Here is a 21,274-nt window from a genome sequence, read left to right on the forward strand (position 1 = left end):
GTTCTTCCTAACGTTTCGCCAGTCTCTGTGGCCGGCATCTTCAGAGGACAAACTGTGCTCTGGTGCAGTTTGGCTAGGGTGTGGAGTATTTATGGCTGTGAGATGGGATGATTAGTGTGTATTGTTGTGGGTGTATTGTTTTCTGTGGATGGGTGATTAGTGGGTGTATTGTTGTGATAAGGAGATTGTCACTGTGGTTGATGGTAGTGATCCCCTTGACCTTGTGGTTGGGTAGAGTTCGTGACCTTTTGCCTGCTGTATTTTTGAGAGCTGGGAGCCAAGTTTTGTTGAGTTTCGAACTTTCTTCTTTTTTGTTGAGGTTTTTCTGGTGCTTGTGGATTTCAATGGCTTCCCTGTGCAGTCTGGCATAATGATTGCTGGTGTTGTCCAGTATTTCTGTATTTTGAAATAGAATTTCATGTCCAGTTTGTTTTAGGGCATGTTCAGCTACTGCAGATTTTTCTGGTTGTTTTAGTCTGCAGTGTCTCTCATGAGACACTCTCATGAGACACTCTCTCAGACTGCACAGGGAAGCCATTGAAATCCACAAGCACCAGAAAAACCTCAACAAAAAAGAAGTTTGAAACTCAACAAAACTTGGCTCCCAGCTCTCAAAAATACAGCAGGCAAAAGGTCACGAACTCTACCCAACCACAAGGTCAAGGGGATCACTACCATCAACCACAGTGACAGACAATCTCCTTATCACAACAATACACCCACTAATCACCCATCCACAGAAAACAATACACCCACAACAATACACACTAATCATCCCATCTCACAGCCATAAATACTCCACGCCCTAGCCAAACTGCACCAGAGCACAGTTTGTCCTCTGAAGATGCCGGCCACAGAGACTGGCGAAACGTTAGGAAGAACCACCTTCAGAACACAGCCAAGAAGCCCGAAAAACCCACAACAACCAATATTGTTTTGGAATATCGTCAGTGGCAAAAGAACAAAATGGTGGGTGGTCTCAGTTTGTTGGTGTCTTAACTGAGGCTCTGGAGGTAACTTTGATGCCATTTCCCATGTTGAAGTCAGTGCCACTTACATATTCATCTATTTAACACTATAATTCATCTGGTCCCAAAGCCTAATCACTTCGATTACTGTTTATTTATTTTTATTTATTTATTTATTTATTGTATTTATACCCCGCCTATCTAGTCATTTGCTTAGTCATTTAGTGGTGTCCAACTCTTTGTGACATCTTCATTGATGACCTGCAGAGAGAATTTCGTCATTCCATCTTTCTAATTTTCCCGAGCTTATCCTTAATGTGTGTTACTGTATATCTAAATTATAATGGATCACTTGTTGAATTGCCTGCTTTTGTAGCTTGTCGAAAGTGCTGTAACCATGGTTTAGGTTTCTGGCTATGAAGCCAGAGGTCACGAGTTTGATTCCCCACTTCGCCTCCTTGACGGGTGCTGGACCTGATGATCCCTAGGGACCTCTTCTGGCTCTTAAGGAGTGGTTTTACCAGTTCCACACCTTGCATGGCTCAGCAGGAAGGGATTCAAACCATGGTCTTCAGTCCAGTCCATCACTATCCACTATACCACACAGGGTTCCTAAATCTCAATTGCCAATATCAGATCATGGCAATCCATCAATCAATGAACAGCCAGCCGACTGCCGTCCTCGGAGCAACCCCCGGGCAGCCAGGAATAGGGTCCTTCTGGCTGCCTCCTCTCCCCTTGCGGCCCCTAACCTGGTGACAAAGAGGCGCTTCCCCCAGCCCATCTGTGGGGCGCTCTTGATGATGGGGTCTGGCTAGAACTGCCAGATACATGGGTACCAAAAGGAGGACATAGAAAAATAAAAAAAGATGACAGAGGATGTATTAAATATTCATTTGAATTGTTCTGGATTAATCCCACAATCAATACAATTTTATTACAATAGCTGCCAATAAATGTCTCTTAAGAAACAGTAATGGTAAAAATAAATATAAATTCAGTGGAGGCTTTTTTTCAAAATACAAAAAAAATTTATACAGCCAATTGTACAATTATTACCTTAAAAATCTTTATTAATTATACCACATATTTCTCGGAGGAGCCAAATTTTCACAGATCTTCATTAGCAATCACATATGCATCAAACAGTTCACAGATAATATTCTTCAAATTGGACTTCCAAGTGGGAGCAAAGCAAATAAACCTAAATCCACCCTGGCCTGGCTGCACAATCCCCCAGCCAGTCACACTCTGCACAGGCTCAGAGGCAAACTTGCTAATCTGGATACCCAAATAGGCTCCAGTGCAGTCTGAGAGAAAACAATGCTGGGGAAAGCCAAACAAGGCAGCCTCCCCTCCCCTGAGGGTCATCAGTTCAAGCCTGGGGAGTGTGGGAGTTGGAGTCCCCAAAAGGGACTTTGAACACACCCAGTCCGGGCGCTTGCCTTCCTATTGATGCCCTTGGGTGCTGCTTGCTCCTGGGTGGTGCGCCACTTGCACTGCCTTTCTGGTCTCCATGTGGGCTGGACGGGCATGGCGGATCGCAGTGCAGCAGCCACCACAGTGGGAGGGGCCGAGGGCTGCACTCCAGCACCAGCGGCAGGTAATGGGTGGATGAAGGTGGGAAAAGACAGGGGGTCCTTCCACCTCTCCCCCTCCCATCCAAAAGTATAACATAAAATATACAAAAGCCAGACATTTTAAACATTTTTATCTTTGCCTGCTGGACGGAGGACATTAGGTTAAATGGAACACATGTCCTCCTTTTGCCGGACATTGGGCAACTCTAGGTCTAGCCTGTTTGATCTAGGCTCATAAGCCGCCTGGCCAAGAAGACAGCGTGTCCTAAAAGGCGGATTAAAAACAAATGGGCTAAATCACAAGCAGGATCAGTCTGGCCCAGTGGGAGAAAGGTCCAGAGGGGCCTTGTGGGGCCAGGACATATCTGGGAAGGGGGTCCAGCTTGTCCCACGGGGCCTCCCAACAAGTGGGGTGAGGCGCTGGCTTCTGTTTCAGTGTGTGTCAATTTGTTAAATAATATATATCTATATATTTAGAGAGAGCCTGATGGAAGAAAGCACGAGAGCCAGGCGCTTTCCCCCTCTCACCTTCCCCAGAGAGCACGCCAGAGGAAGGCATGGGCTGAAGGGTGTGCTGGCCTTTTCCCCACTTACCTTCCGCGGATCTCGGCCGTTGTGTCGCTGGAGAGGCAGGCCAGTGAAGCTGTGTGGTGGAAAAAATGACGATGAAGGCAAGCGAAAGAGCGGCTCCAGCTGCTCCCTCCTTCTTGAAGGGGGTGTGTGAGGGGCTCTTTCATGCTCCTTGGTCGCTCTGGGCACCCTTCCCCAAGTGTCCCCCCTCAGTTGAAAAGCCCCCTCCTTGGGATCATGCAAGGGAAGATTGGGGGCTCCCAATAAAAAGTGGGTTGGGGGAGGGAGGACTGGAAGGGGTGGAGCCTCAAAGGGGGGCAGAAACAGGAGAGGGGAGACCCACATGGGGGTTGCAAAAGCCTCCTGATTCCTCCCGCCCTCCAACTGGGTCTGCCAAGCATTTCACGAGCCATTCACATGTTGGGATATGTCCAAGGAGCCATAATTTCTAAGAACTCAAGAGCTGTGCCTGTGGCCCCAGCCTCAGCCCAAACATTAGAATCTCCCAGGACAAGAACCCTCAGGGACCTCAACGCCAATGCTGAGACAAGGCCTGTCTCTGGACAGGAGAGTGCTGGGTTGCAAGGAACATGGTAAGCCAGCATCCTCTCAAAGCTGTCTCTGGCTCACACTGACACATGGAATGTGTAGGATCTTAGTTTAGGGCTCCATCTTGTGGCTATTAAGGGGTACAACAGTGGTGCTTAGCCTAACCAAACATTGTTCTGTGATTCTCTCTCTGCGCATGTGTGGAATTTCTGGAATGTGTAGAACACGATGTTTCATTGGCTATCTCTTATCTTTTATTTAAATGATGATACTTAATAAAAGGACATGCCTCTGGGGAGGAGGAGGAACACTTTGTTAACAGGATTCGTTGTTAACAGGCAGACATCCTCCTCACCGGTGATATGCTTCATAACTAAAGACTGCAGTCTGCCTGTTTTATTCTATCAGAGATCTCTCCCTGGTATTTAATTCAACTGTTGCCTGAGGATGGTCCTCAAGTAACGGTTCCCTGGGAATTATTAATTATTCCCTACAGGAATGCAGGGAATGCTTGTCAGATTTGTGGATGAGATTAAATTTGGTAGAATCAGGAATACCTGGAAAGACTGAAACAAATGATCTTGATATGCTGGAGCACTGGGCTGAAATCTCCAAAATTGGAACAGATCGTAAAGCGGGCATTGTGCTAGCACCTAGAAAACAAGGCAGTAATAACTAGAAGCCAACATGGATTTGTCAAGTCCAAATCCTGCCAAACTTATTCAATCACTTTTCTTGATCATGTCACCTCCCTGATATATACTGTAGATGTATTCTATGTTAACTTCAGCAAAGCTTTTGACCAAGTGCTCCATAATCTTCTAATTGATACAGTTAGCTACAGAATCGTACTCAGAGGATGATGATTAATGGCGCCTTCACTAACTGGGAGAAGGTCACAAGTGGGGTACCCAAGACTCTGTCCTGGGTTGGGGATGCAGATAATGCTAATCAAATCTGTGAATATCACAAAATTGGGTGGAGTAGTTATTATCCTGGAAGACAGAAAAAAATTCAAAATGAGCTTCATAGGCTGGAGCCCTGGGCTGAAAGCAACAGAATGAAATTTGAAGATGAGAAGTGCAAAGTACTGCACATAAGAAAAAGAAACCAATTGCAGTTACAAGATGGGGGATACATGGCTCAGCAAAACTATGAACGAGAAGGATCTGGGAATTGTTGTGCATCACAAACTAAATAAGAGCCAACAGTTTCATGTGGCTACAAAAAAGGCCAGTGCATTTTATGCTCACTGTGAGTTCGTTGATGGGAACTCAGATGACTTTTCTGAGTGAAGTTCTTTCCACATTCCATGCATTTATATGGTTTCTCCCCTGTGTGAGTTCTTTGATGGGAACTCAGGTGACTGCTCTGACTGAAGCTTTTTCCACATTCCATGCATTTATATGGTTTCTCCCCAGTGTGAGTTCTTTGATGGGAACTCAGGTGAACTCCTTGACTGAAACTCTTTCCACATTCCATGCATTTATATGGTTTCTCCCCAGTGTGAGTTCTTTGATGTGAACTCAGGGCACTGCTGTGATTGAAGCTCTTCTCACATTCCATGCATTTATATGGTTTCTCCCCAGTGTGAGTTCTTTGATGGGATCTCAGGTGACTGCTATGACTGAAGCTGTTTCCACATTCCATGTATTTATATAGTTTCTCCTCAGTGTGAGTTCTTTGATGTTTACTCAGGGCACTGCTGTCAGTGAAATTCTTCCCACATTCCATGCATTTATATGGTTTCTCCCCAGTGTGAGTTCTTTGATGTATACTCAGGGCACTGCTGTGACTGAAACTCTTCCCACATTCCATGCATTTATATGGTTTCTCCCCAGTGTGAGTTCTTTGATGGGAACTCAGGTGAACTCCTTGACTGAAACTCTTTCCACATTCTATGCATTTATATGGTTTCTCCCCAGTGTGAGTTCTTTGATGTAAACTCAGGGCACTGCTCTGACTGAAGCATTTCTCACATTCCATGCATTTATATGGTTTCTCCCCAGTGTGAGTTCTTTGATGGGAACTCAGGGAACTGCTGACAGTGAAACTCTTCCCACATTCCATGCATTTATATGGTTTCTCCCCAGTGTGAGTTCTTTGATGGGAACTCAGGTGAACTCCTTGACTGAAACTCTTTCCACATTCCATGCATTTATATGGTTTCTCCCCAGTGTGAGTTCTTTGATGTGAACTCAGGGCACTGCTGTGATTGAAGCTCTTCTCACATTCCATGCATTTATATGGTTTCTCCCCAGTGTGAGTTTTTTGATGTGTACTCAGATGAGTGCTTTGACTGAAGCTCTTTCCACGTTCCATGCATTTATATAGTTTCTCCCCAGTGTGAGTTCCTTGATGTTTACTCAGGGCACTGCTGTGACTGAAACTCTTCCCACATTCCATGCATTTATATGGTTTCTCCCCAGTGTGAGTTCTTTGATGTAAACTCAGGGCACTGCTCTGACTGAAGCATTTCTCACATTCCATGCATTTATATGGTTTCTCCCCAGTGTGAGTTCTTTGATGGGAACTCAGGGAACTGCTGACAGTGAAACTCTTCCCACATTCCATGCATTTATATGGTTTCTCCCCAGTGTGAGTTCTTTGATGGGAACTCAGGTGAACTCCTTGACTGAAACTCTTTCCACATTCCATGCATTTATATGGTTTCTCCCCAGTGTGAGTTCTTTGATGTGAACTCAGGGCACTGCTGTGATTGAAGCTCTTCTCACATTCCATGCATTTATATGGTTTCTCCCCAGTGTGAGTTTTTTGATGTGTACTCAGATGAGTGCTTTGACTGAAGCTCTTTCCACGTTCCATGCATTTATATAGTTTCTCCCCAGTGTGAGTTCCTTGATGTTTACTCAGGGCACTGCTGTGACTGAAACTCTTCCCACATTCCATGCATTTATATGGTTTCTCCCCAGTGTGAGTTCTTTGATGTATACTCGGGGCACTGCTGTGATTGAAGCTCTTCCCACATTCCATGCATTTATATGGTTTCTGCCCAGTGTGAGTTCTTTGATGGGAACTCAGGTGACTGCTCTGACTGAAGCACTTTTCACATTCCATGCATTTATATGGTTTCTCCCCAGTGTAAGTTCTTTGATGGGAACTCAGGTTACTGCTCTGACTAAAGTTCTTTCTACATTCTATGCATTTATATGGGTTTCTCCCCAGTGTGAGTTCCTTGATGGGAACTCAGGTTACTGCTCTGACTAAAGCTGTTTCCACACTGTAGGCTTTTCTACTGTCTCTCACCTCTCAGGGATGTTTCACGTGAAATACAATCATGATGCTCTTTCCTTGTTCAATGCATTGGCTTTGTTTCTCCTCTGGGTGGACTTTGTCAGGTCTATTGTTATATGAGGTTCCCTTGAATGTTTTTTTCTGCCCAGGGAACCTTTTCTCTTTTATTTCCCCCCTGTTGATTTTTTCAGATGATCAGAAGTGCATCAACCTATATAGCAGATGCTGGAGATTTCTTTTTCCCTCTTGTTGTCCAGCCTCCTTTTTTTCAGTTTTTCGCCATTTGTCCTCTTCATCACCTGATGGAGAGAGAAAAAGAGATGAAAGAAGATTCCTATCTTTCAAAAGAGGAACCAGGGACCTGCAGACCTCTCAGCTTGACATCCATCTTAGGGAAAATTCTTGAGGAGATTACAAAGCAGACACTCTGCAAGCAACTGAAAAACAATGCAATGAGAACTAAAAACCAACATAGAAAGAAGGAAAGAAATCGATGTATTTAGCTTTGAGAAAAGAAGCCTCAGGAGAGAGACATAACAGAACTCTTTCCTAAAGATGGGGCTGAATTAATTTGGGCCCCAGCTGACAAAATTCATGTGCGCAGAGAATTAGAGATGCAGCACATAAACTCTCCCACACATTGGGTCTTTCTTCTTCAGTAGTGCGCCAATCCAGAACGGAGCTCTGCTGGCCTTTCCTTGCCTCTTCCTGCAGTCAGCCAATCATTTGCTTAGTGGGGAGAATCCTTGTCTTGCTTCCTCATCAGAGCGGTCAGCTGCTGGAGGAGGCAGAGAAGGGCAGTGCCACTTTGCAGACTGGATCACCAACAGAGAAGAAGGACCCTGGTAGTTCATGACAAATTGTGAGTGGCTCGGCCGACCTAGGGCATATGAAGAGGTTATGAATTTTGTTGGCGGTTGGAATTAATTTGGGCCCCTCTCTCCTTTCCAGACATGATAGCATTGAGCAGGGGATGGGACTTGATAGACTGATAGCCTCCTTCAAAGTAAAATGATTCTATCATTTGACACCACGGCTAGGGGACTTGTAGTTGCATAACGGGGAATGTCAGCAACGTCCTCTTCATTCCTAATCATCTTTATTACTCTGTCTGGCTAAGCAAAATAACACAGGGGGAAAGTTTCCACTGTGCTCATTAACCTTAAGAACAGCACCCTTCCAAAATGCAATTACAGCCTCTTCCATGTGCCACTTCGGATGGAAACTGTGGCAAGTTCTAAAAACTTCAAAAAAAAAAAAAAACACACTAAAACTCAACAAGATTAAGTGCTAAAATGATTCCACCACTCCCACCCTGTTAAAGGTGCTATTCCACTAGGGGAAGGGGCCAGTGTGAGTTCCCAGTTTCACCAGCCTTTGGACTCTAGGCTGAAAACTAGAAGGTGCGGAAATGGACAAAACTTCTAACCCTAGATTCCCACTTATCCCCTTATTTGGGGACAAAATACTGTTGACTGTGTACTTTAAGCCCTGCACACCATCCTGACCAGGTTAAGACACCCGAAGAGCAAAAATAGCCCACATCGCTCTGTGGCTAAGGCAGTTTCTTTAGACACTCAAACTCTTGTTTCCCCGAATATCACACTTGGGTAAACTATAAAAAGAATCATGGAATTATAGAAAAGTGAAGTTGGAAGGGGCCTAGAAGGCCATCAAGTCCAACCCCTTGCTCAATGCAGGAATTCAAACAAAGCATATCTGCCAGGTGATGATCTAAGTTTTTCTTGAATGCCTCCAGTGTTGGAGCACTCACCAACACCCAAGGTAACTGACCCCACTGTTGTACTGCTCCAATAGTTTTTTCGATATTCAAATGAAATCTGGCTTCCTTTCACTTGAGCCCATGGTTGCATGTCCTGCTCTCTGGGAAGACCGAGAACAGATCCTGCCCCTCCTTTGTATGACAGCCTTTCAAACATTTGAAAAATGCTATCATATCATCCCTCAGGCTTTTTTTCTCAAGGCTAAACATGCCCAGTTCTTTCAGCCTTTCCTACCAAGGCTTGGTTTCCAGCCCCCCGATCATCCTTGTCGCTCTCCTCTGAACTTCTTCCAATTTGTTAACGTCCTTCCTGAAGTGTGGTGTCCAGAACTGGACACAATACTCAAGGCCTCACCAGTGCTGAATAGAGGGGGGCTAGCACCTCACGGGATTTGGAAACTCTACTTCTACTAATGCAGCCTAAAAAAGCATTTGCCTTTTTTGTAGCCACATCCTGCTGTTGGCTCATATTTAGCTTGTGATCTACAATTCCAACATCCTTCTCAGTCGTAGTTTTGCTGAGCCTGGTCTCTCCCATCTTGTAACTTTGCAATTGGTTTCTTTTTCTGAGGTACCGGGCTTTGCACTATAAGCAAAAATTATTCATGATAGATGTAAGCTTTGTCCTTCTCCTAAGAGAATAAGACAGCTCAGAATAGAGAGAGTCCAGAGTTCAGTGTACTCTTATTTAGGATGAGATGAGTCCTTTTTCCCATCCAGGCTGTCCCACTGCCCAAAAATTAACCATGAGTCTTAGAGTCATTTAGATCTCTCAGAACTCAGGAAAATATTGGACTCAAGGTATTTATTTATTTATTTGATTTATTTGATTTATATCCCACCCAACTGGTATATTTATACCACTCTGAGCGGCTGAGGTAGTTAATTCGTGGCCAAAATGTTTAGTAGCAAGTCTGGTAGCAGCTTGTTCTGTTCAAGAGGCCAATCATAAGTTCTTAAGTATAATTGTTTTTTATTAGAAAAATAAAGATTTTTAAAGAATTCAGTTTATTGCAAAGCATAGCATTCAATAACATTTCCAAATATAAGTCTTTGGAAACCTAACAAACTCCAGCTATAAAAATAACACAATAAAAATAGCTAACCTAAGTAAAATTAGGAAAGGCAAGGCCTCCTCTCCATCTTCTATGAAAAACTACATCCTAACAAATTTCTGGAACTCCAAAGTCCTTCAAAAACCCATAGTCGAAATAGGCATCTCTCAAAAATCCATGATGTAAAAAAGCATCTCTGTCTCTCAGAAATCCTCCATTTTCACTCCTGTGCTGTCATCCCCCTTTTCTTCTTCTTTCAGCTGTTGACCAATCAGGATGAAGAAAAAGTTGTTTCTCCCCGCCTATATTTCTCCTGGAACCCAGGTGTTGTTTTATTTTCTTTGCAGGAATGTTTAATCTTCAGAGGCCCTCTCTGTAGTATCATAGCAACGAGATAACGGACTGGGAGCTAGGAATGAAACAGCATCTGGCTATTTCTAGAACAGACTCAAAAATGGATTCAAAATGGATTCCTTCTTCATAATTGCATAATTACATATCCCATTTAGAAAACACACTCTAACTTCAATAACACATATGATCACAATAGACACTTAATATGAGCCAGCAGTGTGATGCAGGTACACTATTTTAGGCAGGATTAACAGGAAGAGAGTCTCTAAATCCTGCGAAGTCCTGGTTCACCTCTATTCAGCATTGGTTTGGTCTCATCTACAGTACTCTGTCCTGTTCCGGACACTGCACTTCAAGAAGGATACTAACAAATTGCAGCAAGTTCAGAAGAGGCCAAGAGTGTTCCACGAATGGAGGCATACAAGGGAACATAAAAACGTTAAAAAGAGCCCTGCTGGATCAGGCCGAGGGCCCCTCTAGTCCAGCTTCCTGTATCTCACAGTGGCCCCAAGAGATGCCTCTGGGAGCCCACGAGATCCCTGTCTCCTGATCCCACCCTCTTGCATCTGGCCTTTGCAGGGGCCTTCCTTTTAAGCCTGGAGATTGTACATCCCCATCATGACTTGTCCTCCTGGAATCTGTCCAGTCTCCTTTTTGAGGTAACTAGGCCAGATGCCATCAACCGCATTATGTGACAAGGAGTTCCAAAGACTAATAACACGCTGGGTCAAGAAATATTTTCTTTTCTCTGTTCTCAGTCTCCCAACACTCCATTGGAGGGGTGTGGTATCTGGGATGAATTTTTTTTTTGCAGAAAAAGCCCCCCCCCCCAATGGATGGCTACCTTGTTGTGGCAAGGACACACAAGATGGGACAGGTCATAGTCGAGAGTTCTGAGTAAACTGCAGCAGGACCTTTGATAGCTCTGTGTTTTCCTGAATGAAAAGGGGGGAGGGGAGGCCGCATAAAAATGCGGGTGGGGGAGGAATGTTTTCAAGAATATCTCCTCACTGGGAAGATGGTGTTTTGTCAGCTGTAGGGGTGGTGCGGCCATGATGTGGAAGTGTTTCCTGGAAGGCTGGGAAAGGGGACTTCTTTTTGATACTACGGTGAAGCCTCCCTGACCTTGTCTAGATTTCCTCATGCCTGCTTGTGTTCACTCCTTGCCGAGGTGGCCACTCACTCCTTCCTTCCTTCCTTCCTTCCTTCCTTCCTTCCTTCCTTCCTTCCTTCCTTCCTTCCTTCCTTCCTTCCTTCCTTCCTTCCTTCCTTCCTTCCTTCCTTCCTTCCTTCCTCCCTCCCTCCCTCCCTCCCTCCCTCCCTCCATTTTCTCTCTTTCTTTCAACAAAAGAGCGGGAAAAGCTGTCCTGGGATACAATATCAAAAATAATAGAATGATTTCAATACGAATCCGAGGCAGATCTTTCAACATCACAGTCATCCAAGTTTATGCACCAACCACCGATGCTGAGGAGACTGAAATTGACCAATTCTATGAAGACTTACAACACCTTCTAGAACTGACACAAAAGAAAGATGTTCTTCTCATTATAGAGGACTGGAATGCTAAGGTAGGGAGTCAAGAGATAAAACAAGCTCTTTTCCAACAACCCAAGAAGCGACTCTACACTTGGAAATCACCGGGTGGACAATACTGAAACCAGATTATATTCTCTGCAGCCAAAGGTGGAGAAGCTCTATATGGTCAGCAAAAACAAGACCTGAAGCTGATTGTGGCTCTGATCATTAGCTTCTTATAGCAAAATTCAAGCTTAAACTGAAGAAAGTAGGAAAAAACACTGGGCTAGTCAGGTTTAATCTAAACCAAATCCCTTATGAATACACAGTAGAAGTGGAGAACAGATTCAAGGAACTCGATTTGGTGGACAGAGTACCTGAAGAACTATGGCTGGAGGTTCGTAACATTGTATAGGAGGCAGCAACAAAAAACATCCCAAAGAAAAGGAAATGCAAGGAAGCAAACTGGCTGTCCAACAAGGCCTTACAATAAAACCAGAGATTTGTTCAAGGAAATTGGTGATATTAAAGGAACATTTTGTGCAAATGTGTTTGCCAGTGTTTTGATTCTTAGATGTCATGGTCATATGCAAAACTGACCTCCTATTGGGACACAGGGTCTACAGAAAATCCACCCACACAGACCGGTACCTACACAAAAACACCAACCACCACCCACGACAGAAAAGAGACATAATCAAAACACAAATAAGGTATTTCTGCGATACATCAAAGGGGTCACGGACCGCATGGGGAAACTTCTGAAAAAACACAACCTACAAACAGTATTCAGACCCACCACAAAATTACAACAAATGCTACCATCAATAAAGGACAAAAGAGACCCCCTCACTACTGCAGGAGTATACCGGATACCTTGAAGTTGTGGACAGGTATATATCGGGACCACAAAACGCAGCATTCACACCAGGATCAAAGAACATGAGAGACACTGCAGATTAAAACAACTGGAAAATTCAGCAGTAGCTGAACATGCCCTTTAGCTGGACATGAAATTCTATTTCAAAATACTGAAGTACTGGAAGGCCTAAAACTAAACATGGCCTGGCACCCCATTCTGAAAAATACAACCTGCAAAAGGTCAATGAAATCTACCCAGCCACAAAAAAGACCAGCTAACGACACCCATCAATCACAGTGACAGATAATCTCTTCCACCCCCCTTATCACAACTAAAACATGCTGATCACCCCATCTCCTGAAAAAAGACTAAAAGCCATTCCCACAGTTATAAATACTATCAAACAAACACCAACAGAGCATGGACAGAGTTCCTACTCCAGTCCTCTGAAGATGCCTGTGGCGATCCCCCTTGGAGTCCCTTATTTCTTTGGGCTCCACAAAGGTAAACTCGCCCCTTTTCCGCTGCCACCAGGTATTTTCCTAATACCACTTTGAGTCCCACACACAGGAGTTGCCAACCAAAAGGGTCATGTTACTTAGGAATCATGGGTTTTGATCAAATATTCTTTTATTGTTGAACAAATCATAAGGAAAATCAATATATAACTCTTTCAGGTGTGCATAGATCATGTATTCAATCACTGGTTTTCAGAACTATTATAAGTTTTAAATCAATATATATCATGTTATGCTTAAATGTTCATTCCTGCTTCTTCAATATGATGTAAATTGTTCTATTTCATTTCCTAACTCCTTTAATTAATTCCTAAACCCTAACACTCTCTCAACATCTTCTGGTCGCTGACTCTCTATATCCCTATGTGACTCCAACTGTCTCTGTCTCTTCCAACTCTCAAACTGTCATTCTGGCTCCGCCCCTCCTGCTCTATCCATCATCTCCCCCTTAGCTGCTATGATAGACAGGCAGAAATGACGTCACCTTTGTGGGTTCCACTACAATGCCGGCCACAGACTGGCGAAACAGCAGGAAAAACAACCTCCAGAACATGGCCAAAGAGCCCGAAAAACAACAACGAAAACAGATTGATTATGTTCTCTGCAGCCAAGGATGTAGAAGATCTATCGTTTTCGTTTAGTCATTTAGTCGTGCCCGACTCTTCGTGACCCCATGGACCAAAGCACGCCAGGCCCTTCTATCTTCCACTGCCTCCCGGAGTTGTGTCAGATTCATGTTGGTTGCCTCGATGACACTGTCCAACCATCTCGTCCTCGGTCGTCCCCTTCTCCTCTTGCCTTCACATTTTCCCAACATCAAGGTCTTTACCAGGGAGTCCTCTCTTCTCATGAAATGGCCAAAGTATTGGAGCCTCAGCTTCAGGATCTGTCCTTCCAGTGAGCACTCGGGGTTGATTTCCTTTAGAATTGATAGGTTTGTTTTCTTTGCAGTCCAGGGGACTCTCAAAAGTCTCCTCCAGCACCACAATTCAAAGGCATCAATTCTACGGTGGTCAGCTTTCTTTATGGTCCAGCTCTCACTTCCATACATCACTACAGGGAAAACCATAGCTTTGAATATTCGGACTTTTGTTGGCAAGGTGATATCTCTGCTTTTTAAGATGCTGTCAAGGTTTTTCATCGCTTTCCTCCCAAGAAGCAGGCGTCTTTTAATTTCGTGGCTGCTGTCTCCATCTGCAGTGATTATGGAGCCCAAGAAAGTAAAATCTGTCCTTGCCTCCATATCTTCCACTTCTATTTCCCAGGAGGTGATGGGACCAGTGGCCATGATCTTAGTTTTTTTGATGTTGAGTTTCAGACCGTTTTTTGCACTCTCCTCTTTCACCCTCATTACAAGGTTCTTTAGTTCCTCCTCACTTTCTGCCATCAGAGTGGTATCATCTGCATATTGGAGGTTGTTGATATTTCTTCCGGCAATCTTAATTCCAGTTTGGGATTCCTCCAGTCCAGCCTTCCGCATGATGTATTCTGCATATAAATTGAATAAGCAGGGGGACAATATACAGCCTTGTCGTACTCCTTTCCCAATTTTGAATCAATCAGTTGTTCCATATCCAGTTCTAACTGTTGCTTCCTGTCCCAAATATAGGTTTCTCAGGAAATGGATAAGGTGGTCAGGCATGCCCATTTCTTTAAGGACTTGCCATAGTTTGCTGTGGTCCACACAATCAAAGGCTTTTGCATAATCAATGAAGCAGAAGTAGATGTTTTTCTGGAACTCTCTGGCTTTCTCCATAATCCAGCGCATATTAGCAATTTGGACTCGAGTTCCTCCGCCCCTTCGGAATCCTGCTTGTACTTCTGGAAGTTCTCGGTCCACATATTGCTGAAGCATAACCTTGCTAGCATGTGAAATGAGTGCAATTGTCCGGTAGTTGGAGCATTCTTTGGCACTGCTCTTTGGGATTGGAATGTAGACTGATCTTTTCCAGTCCTCTGGCCACTGTTGAGTTTTATTTATTTATTTATTTTTATTTATTTATTTGATTTTTACCCCGCCCCTCTAGACCATGTCTACTCGGGGCGGCTTACAAAATAAAACAAAACAGTATAAAAATATATAAAATCATAAAAATTACAACTACAGTTTTCCAGACTTGCTGGCATATTGAAAGTAGCACCTTAACAGCATCATCTTTTAAGATTTTAAATAGTTCCACTGGAATGCCATCACCTCCACTGGCCGGTCAACAACTACTTTATTTGGCTTGTCCGGGATATCCAAATCTTTCTGATATAATTCCTCTGTGTATTCTTGCCACCTCTTCTTGATGTCTTCTGCTTCTGTGAGGTCCCTTCCATTTTTGTCCTTTATCATGTCCATCTTTGCACAGAAGGTTCCTCTGATATCTACAATTTTCTTGAACAGATCTCTGGTTTTTCCTTTTTTGTTATTTTCCTCTATTTCTTTGCATTGTTCATTTAAGAATGCCCTCTTGTCTCTCCTTGCTATTCTTTGGAAGTCTGCATTCAATTTTCTGTAGCTTTCCCTTGTATTTAGTTTCCCTTCTCTGCTATTTGTAAGGCCTCGTTGGGCAGCCACTTTGCTTTCTTGCATTTCCCTTTCTTTGGTATGGTTTTTGTTGCTGCTTCCTGTATAATGTTTCGAGCCTCTATCCAAAGTTCTTCAGGCACTCTGTCCACCAAATCTAGTTCCTTAAATCTGTTCTTCACTTCCACTGTGTATTCATAAGGGATTTGGTTTAGATTATACCTGAGTAGCCCAGTGGTTTTTCCTACTCTCTTCAGTTTAAGCCTAAATTTTGCTATGAGTAGCTGATGATCAGAGCCACAATCAGCTCCAGGTCTTGTTTTTGCTGACTGTATAGAGCTTCTCCATCTTTGGCTGCAGAGAATATAATCAATCTGATTTCGATGTTGCCCATCTGGTGATTTCCATGTGTAGAGTCGCCTCTTGTGTTGTTGGAAAAGACTGTTTGTGATGACCAGCTTGTTCTCTTGACAAAACTCTATTAGCCTTTGTCCTGCTTCGTTCTGAACTCCAAGGCCAAACTTCCCTGTTGTTCCTTTTATCTCTTGGCTCCCTACTTTAGCATTCCAGTCCCCTAGAATGAGAAGAACATCTTTCTTTGGTGTCAGTTCTAGAAGGTGTTGTAAATCTTCATAGAATTGTTCAATTTCAGTCTCCTCAGCAATGGAGGTTGGTGCATAAACTTGGATTATTGTGAGGTTGAAAGGTCTGCCTTGAATTCGTATTGACATCATTCTATCATTTTTGAGATTATATCCCATTACAGCTTTTCCCACTCTTTTGTTGACTATGAGGGCTACTCCATTCCTTCTACGGGATTCTTGCCCACAATAGTAAACATGATAGTCATCTGCGTTGAATTCACCCATTCCCGTCCATTTTAGTTCACTGACGCCCAGGATGTCAATGTTTATTCTTGCCATCTCCTGTTTGACCACCTCCAGCTTCCCAAGGTTCATAGATCTTACATTCCAGGTTCCTATGCAGTATTTTTCTTTGCAGCATCGAACTTTCCTTTCACTTCCAGGCACGTCCACAGCTGAGCGTCCTTTCGGCTTTGGCCCAACCACTTCATTAGCTCTGGAGCTACTTGTACTTGTCCTCCGCTCTTCCTCAGTAGCATGTTGGATGCCTTCTGACCGGAGGGTCCCATCTTCCAGCGTCATATCTTTTAGCCTTTTGTTTCTGGTCATGGGGCTTTCTTGGCAAAGATACTGGAGTGGAATTGCCGGTTCCTACCCCAGGTGGATTGCGTTTAGTCGGAACTCTCCACTATGACCTGTCCGTCTTGGGTGGCCCTGCACGGCATAGCTCATAGCTTCTCTGAGTTGCTCAAGGCCCTTCGCCATGACAAGGCAGCAATCCGTGAAGGGGTTAGAAGCTCTATACGGTCAGCAAAAACAAGACCTGGAGCTGATTGTGGCTCTGATCAGCAGCTTCTTATAGCAAAGTTCAAGCTGAAACTGGAGAGAGTAGGAAAAAACACTGGGCTAGTCTGGTATAATATAAACCAAATCCCAGAGGAAGTGAAGAACAGATTTAAGGAACTCAATTTGGTGGACAGAGTGCCTGAAGAACTTTGGATAGAGGCTCATAACATTGTACAGGAGGCAGCAACAAAAACCATCCCAAAGAAAAGGAAATGCAAGAAAGCAAAGTGGCTGTCAAACTAGGCCTTACAAATAGCAGAGAAGGGAAACTAAATACAAGGGAGTTGTACTCATCATAATTTTTAATTAATTCCAAAGGCATCTCAGCGTAGATCTCTGCTAGTCCTCCACTAATTTGAGATCTCAGCACTATCATTCTTTCAGATCCCCTCACATCAAAATCTTCACATGCACTCTGAAACATCACCATAAATGATTCAGTGTCATCCCCTTTTCTAAATACTGGGAATCTTTTCAGGTCTGCCTTTGACAAATGCCTCTCCTTAGAATTAGATTGGCCATCGTTATTATTAGCCTGCACTGCCAGCTCCAGCCTCCTAATTTCAAATGCCATTTGCTCTTTTTCTAAGGCAATTCTTTCTAGTTCCAAATTCTTATCTATCTGTCTCATTTCCAGTTGTCTTTCCTCAGATCTGGCTTTTATTTCTAGCTGCAATTTCCACTTTCTGAATTTTATAGAGTCCTCCTCCCTTGAGGCCCTCATACCTTGATCTGAGGTACTTTCTTCCTCAGAATCCCCATTTCCTTTATCTGACCCAACTGCCAATTCAATGGGTACAATTTCAGCTTTCTTTCCTCTTGTGGAAAGCATGTTTCTTTACTCAGGCTTATTATTCAGTTTTCAAGCCTCGATTTAAAAAGCACACTTTTTTCCTGTCAGTGAGAGTCAGTGTTATAAAGTTGCTTCCAGCCAGGCCTTTCACCAAAGACAGAGTTTCTCTCCCTGCCTCATGCCCCAAAATAACTCAAAATAACAGCTTCACCCTTTCCTAGGTTTAGCTGACTTGAGCTCCCTCAGCTTATCTGCCCTTGGCCTCCGCTTTGTTCCCTCAGAACTCTCTCCTTTGAGCTCAGGACAAGCTAGACAACCAGCCACAGATTCTGCTTGGGGTAACTCTTTCCAGAAATGGTTTCCACAGACCCATTCCCTATCTTAGCCACCCCAATCTGAGTTTCAGAGCCTTTCCACTGGACTTTCTCCCCTTGAGAAAAGTCCTAGGAAGTTACCCACTCGTCCACTCAGATTCCCTGACTAAAGATCTTTTCTGCTCTGGGCACCTTTCTGTTCTCAGGCTTTAATGGATCAAGCACGCATCCCACTCGCTGGACACCAGTTTATGTAGCGGGCACGCTGGAGCCTCTATTATCTCAGGCCTCCAATATGTGCTCACTCCTCTTCTCAAGTAGCTGCCACCAGGTATTGCTGCTTCAATACCAAATATTCACTGACACTTATATTTACTTTAAAACTTAAACTTATTTGATTACATAAAAGAAATAAATAAATCACAAGTAGATAATCAATTTCTTTCAATCACTGAACTCTCTAATACACAGACCCTGCTCTCACTGTTAGCCTGGCATACAGTGTCTGTGCTCCTGCCATTCCCATGGTAACAGACTAATGTCTGAAGCGTAGGGTTATTGAATAACAAGAGTACATTAAAGGGATGCTAAGATTCATATTTTCAGCCGCTCTCACATTGGGGCAGACCTCAGAGGAATGGCCTTAGGAGCAGATTCTTTTTCCAGGAGTGGTCCGGACACCCATAACATTTGCAAAAAGAGAGGCATATAGGCATCCCCTTCTCCATCTTCCCCACCCCCTTCCAAGGGATGCTTGGCAGAAAAGGCCTAATGGGGTGTCCTTCAGTCGGCAGTCTGTTGCCATGGAAACTTAATCACGGATGTATCGTGACTTCATCCCAACAAGGAGCCGGAGTGTGTGTGGAGAAAAGAGAAGGGTTCAGTGATCAGATCCTTTGTAAAATGATAGTGTGGGACCAGCCCTTGAAAGTAGGCAGAGGGAGTGGATTTTATGGTGCAGTGGAGGAGAGTAAGGTATGGAAACCATGTGCCTGGCTTCCTCATGAGGAGTCACTGGATTTCCCTCCCCCTCCCCCCCTTATAATTTCATGAAGTTGGTGGCTTGTGATGAGACGCGGCCTTTGAAGCTTCTTCCAGCTGCTGGGTTTGTGAGGTTGAAGTGGAAAGCCATGAAGGAAAAAACAACAACAAAATGGTGGCAATGAGGTTGACTTTTGAGACATCCAGTCTCTTGTTGGCTGTTTCGAAAGCCAGATGGAAAAACTGCACCTTGGTGGAACACAGAATGGCAAGAACTTTTGGGGCCACCTCTGTAAAGGCCCTGCTTTTGTTGAGGGTGGGTCTTCTTCACCTTACGTGCTGTTGGAGAGGGAAGCTGTGCGTGATCCGGAAGCGTCACCCCAGGGGTGTGTACATGTTGGGAGAAGCACCTTCCACCGCCTGGGTTTAGCTTTCCACGGTTTGCCTCCATTCCTTCAACGGCCACCTTCCAGCGCTGCCTGGTTTGAATATTTAGAGGTTACGGGTGGGGTGGGGTGTGTACCGTGGGAGATATTTGCTTCCCTTGCTACTCACCCAAGCAGAGCCATTTTTCTTTGTGCTAATTTATGGGCAAGGCCCCTGCAAGGCTATATTTGTGTGATCTGCTGAACAGTCCATCTTATATCAGTGATGTTGCTTTATGGAAGGTAGGCATTTTGTGGAGGAGTCTGTTTTTTTCTCTCTCTCTTTGTTCTGGCTCGTCACATGGCCTAGTGGGAGGGCCTTATAGTTTGAATCCTGATTTTACTGGAGCCTGTGTTCCTTTTCCCTAAGGGTTTTTGGCTAGGAAGGAAGAGGAAGGTAGGCATTTTGTGGAGGAGTCTGTTGTTTTCTCTCTCTTTGTTCTGGCTCATCACATGGCCTAGTGGGAGGGCCTTCTAGTTTGAATCCTGATTTTACTGGAGCCTGTGTTCATTTTCCCGAAGACTTTTTGGCTGGGAAGGAAGAGGAAGGTAGGCATTTTGTGGAGAAGTCTGTTTTTTCTCTCTCTCTCTTTGTTCTGGCTCATCACATGGCCTAGTGGGAGGGCCTAGTAGTTTGAATCCTGATTTTACTGGAGCCTGTGTTCATTTTCACTATGAGTTTTTGGCTGGGAAGGAAGAGGAAGGTAGGCATTTTGTGGAGGAGTCTGTTTTTTCCTCTCTCTTTGTTCTGGCTCATCACATGGCCTAGTGGGAGGGCCTACTAGTTTGAATCCTGATTTTACTGGAGCCTGTGTTCATTTTCACTATGAGTTTTTGGCTGGGAAGGAAGAGGAAGGTAGGGATTTTGTGGAGGAGTCGGTTTTTTCCTCTCTCTTTGTTCTGGCTCATCACATGGCCTAGTGGGAGGGCCTACCAGTTTGAATCCTGATTTTACTGGAGCCTGTGTTCATTTTCCCTAAGAGTTTTTGGCTGGGAAGGAAGAGGAAGGTAGGCATTTTGTGGAGAAGTCTGTTTTTTTTCCCTCTCTCTTTGTTCTGGTTCATCACATGGCCTAGTGGGAGGGCCTAGTAGTTTGAAACCTGATTTTACTGGAGCCTGTGTTCATTTTTCCTAAGAGTTTGTGACTGGGAAGGAAGAGGAAGGTAGGCATTTTGTGGAGAAGTCTGTATTTTTTCTCTCTCTTTGATCTGGCTCATCACATGGCCTAGTGGGAGGGCCTTCTAGTTTGAATCCTGATTTTACTGGAGCCTGTGTTCATTTTCCCTAAGAGTTTGTGGCTGGGAAGGAAGGGGAAGGTAGGCATTTTGTGGAGAAGTCTGTTTTTTTCTCTCTCTCTTTGTTCTGGCTCATCACATGGCCTAGTGGGAGGGCCTTATAGTTTGAATCCTGATTTTACTGGAGCCTGTGTTCATTTTCCCTAAGAGTTTGTGGCTGGGAAGGAAGAGGAAGGTAGGCATTTTGTGGAGAAGTCTGTTTTTTTCCTCTCTCTTTGTTCTGGTTCATCACATGGCCTAGTGGGAGGGCTTAGTAGTTTGAATCCTGATTTTACTGGAGCCTGTGTTCATTTTCCCTAAGAGTTTTTGGCTGGGAAGGAAGAGGAAGGTAGGCATTTTGTGGAGAAGTCTGTTTTTTCCTCTCTCTTTGTTGTGGCTCATCACATGGCCTAGTGGGAGGGCCTTCTAGTTTGAATCCTGATTTTACTGGAGCCTGTGTTCATTTACCCTAAGAGTTTGTGGCTGAGAAGGAAGAGGAAGGTAGGCATTTTGTGGAGAAGTCTGTTTTTTCC

General features: G+C 44.1%; 1 protein-coding gene across 4 annotated transcripts in view; it reads right to left on the minus strand.

The window, feature by feature from the left end:
- Positions 1-1,879: 1,879 nt before the first annotated feature.
- The window catches only part of LOC144587219 (uncharacterized), a 28,189-nt gene continuing 8,794 nt past the window's right edge, over positions 1,880-21,274 (minus strand). For 2 of the 4 annotated variants that reach the window (XR_013542407.1, XR_013542406.1), the window contains exons 3-4: positions 6,935-7,221; positions 1,880-3,191 (exon numbers count right to left, since the gene is read on the minus strand). Coding sequence is in view for 2 of the 4 variants with exons in the window: in XM_078387076.1 (XP_078243202.1) it covers positions 4,889-6,745 (1,857 nt within the window). In the remaining 2 variants the exon portion in view is untranslated. Of the gene's footprint in view, positions 7,222-21,274 lie in introns of all 4 variants that reach the window. The other 2 variants (XM_078387076.1, XM_078387075.1) reach the window with 1 other exon arrangement.

This window comes from Pogona vitticeps, chromosome 2 (genome assembly GCF_051106095.1).
Source record: "Pogona vitticeps strain Pit_001003342236 chromosome 2, PviZW2.1, whole genome shotgun sequence".
In the NCBI taxonomy this organism is placed as follows: domain Eukaryota; kingdom Metazoa; phylum Chordata; class Lepidosauria; order Squamata; family Agamidae; genus Pogona; species Pogona vitticeps.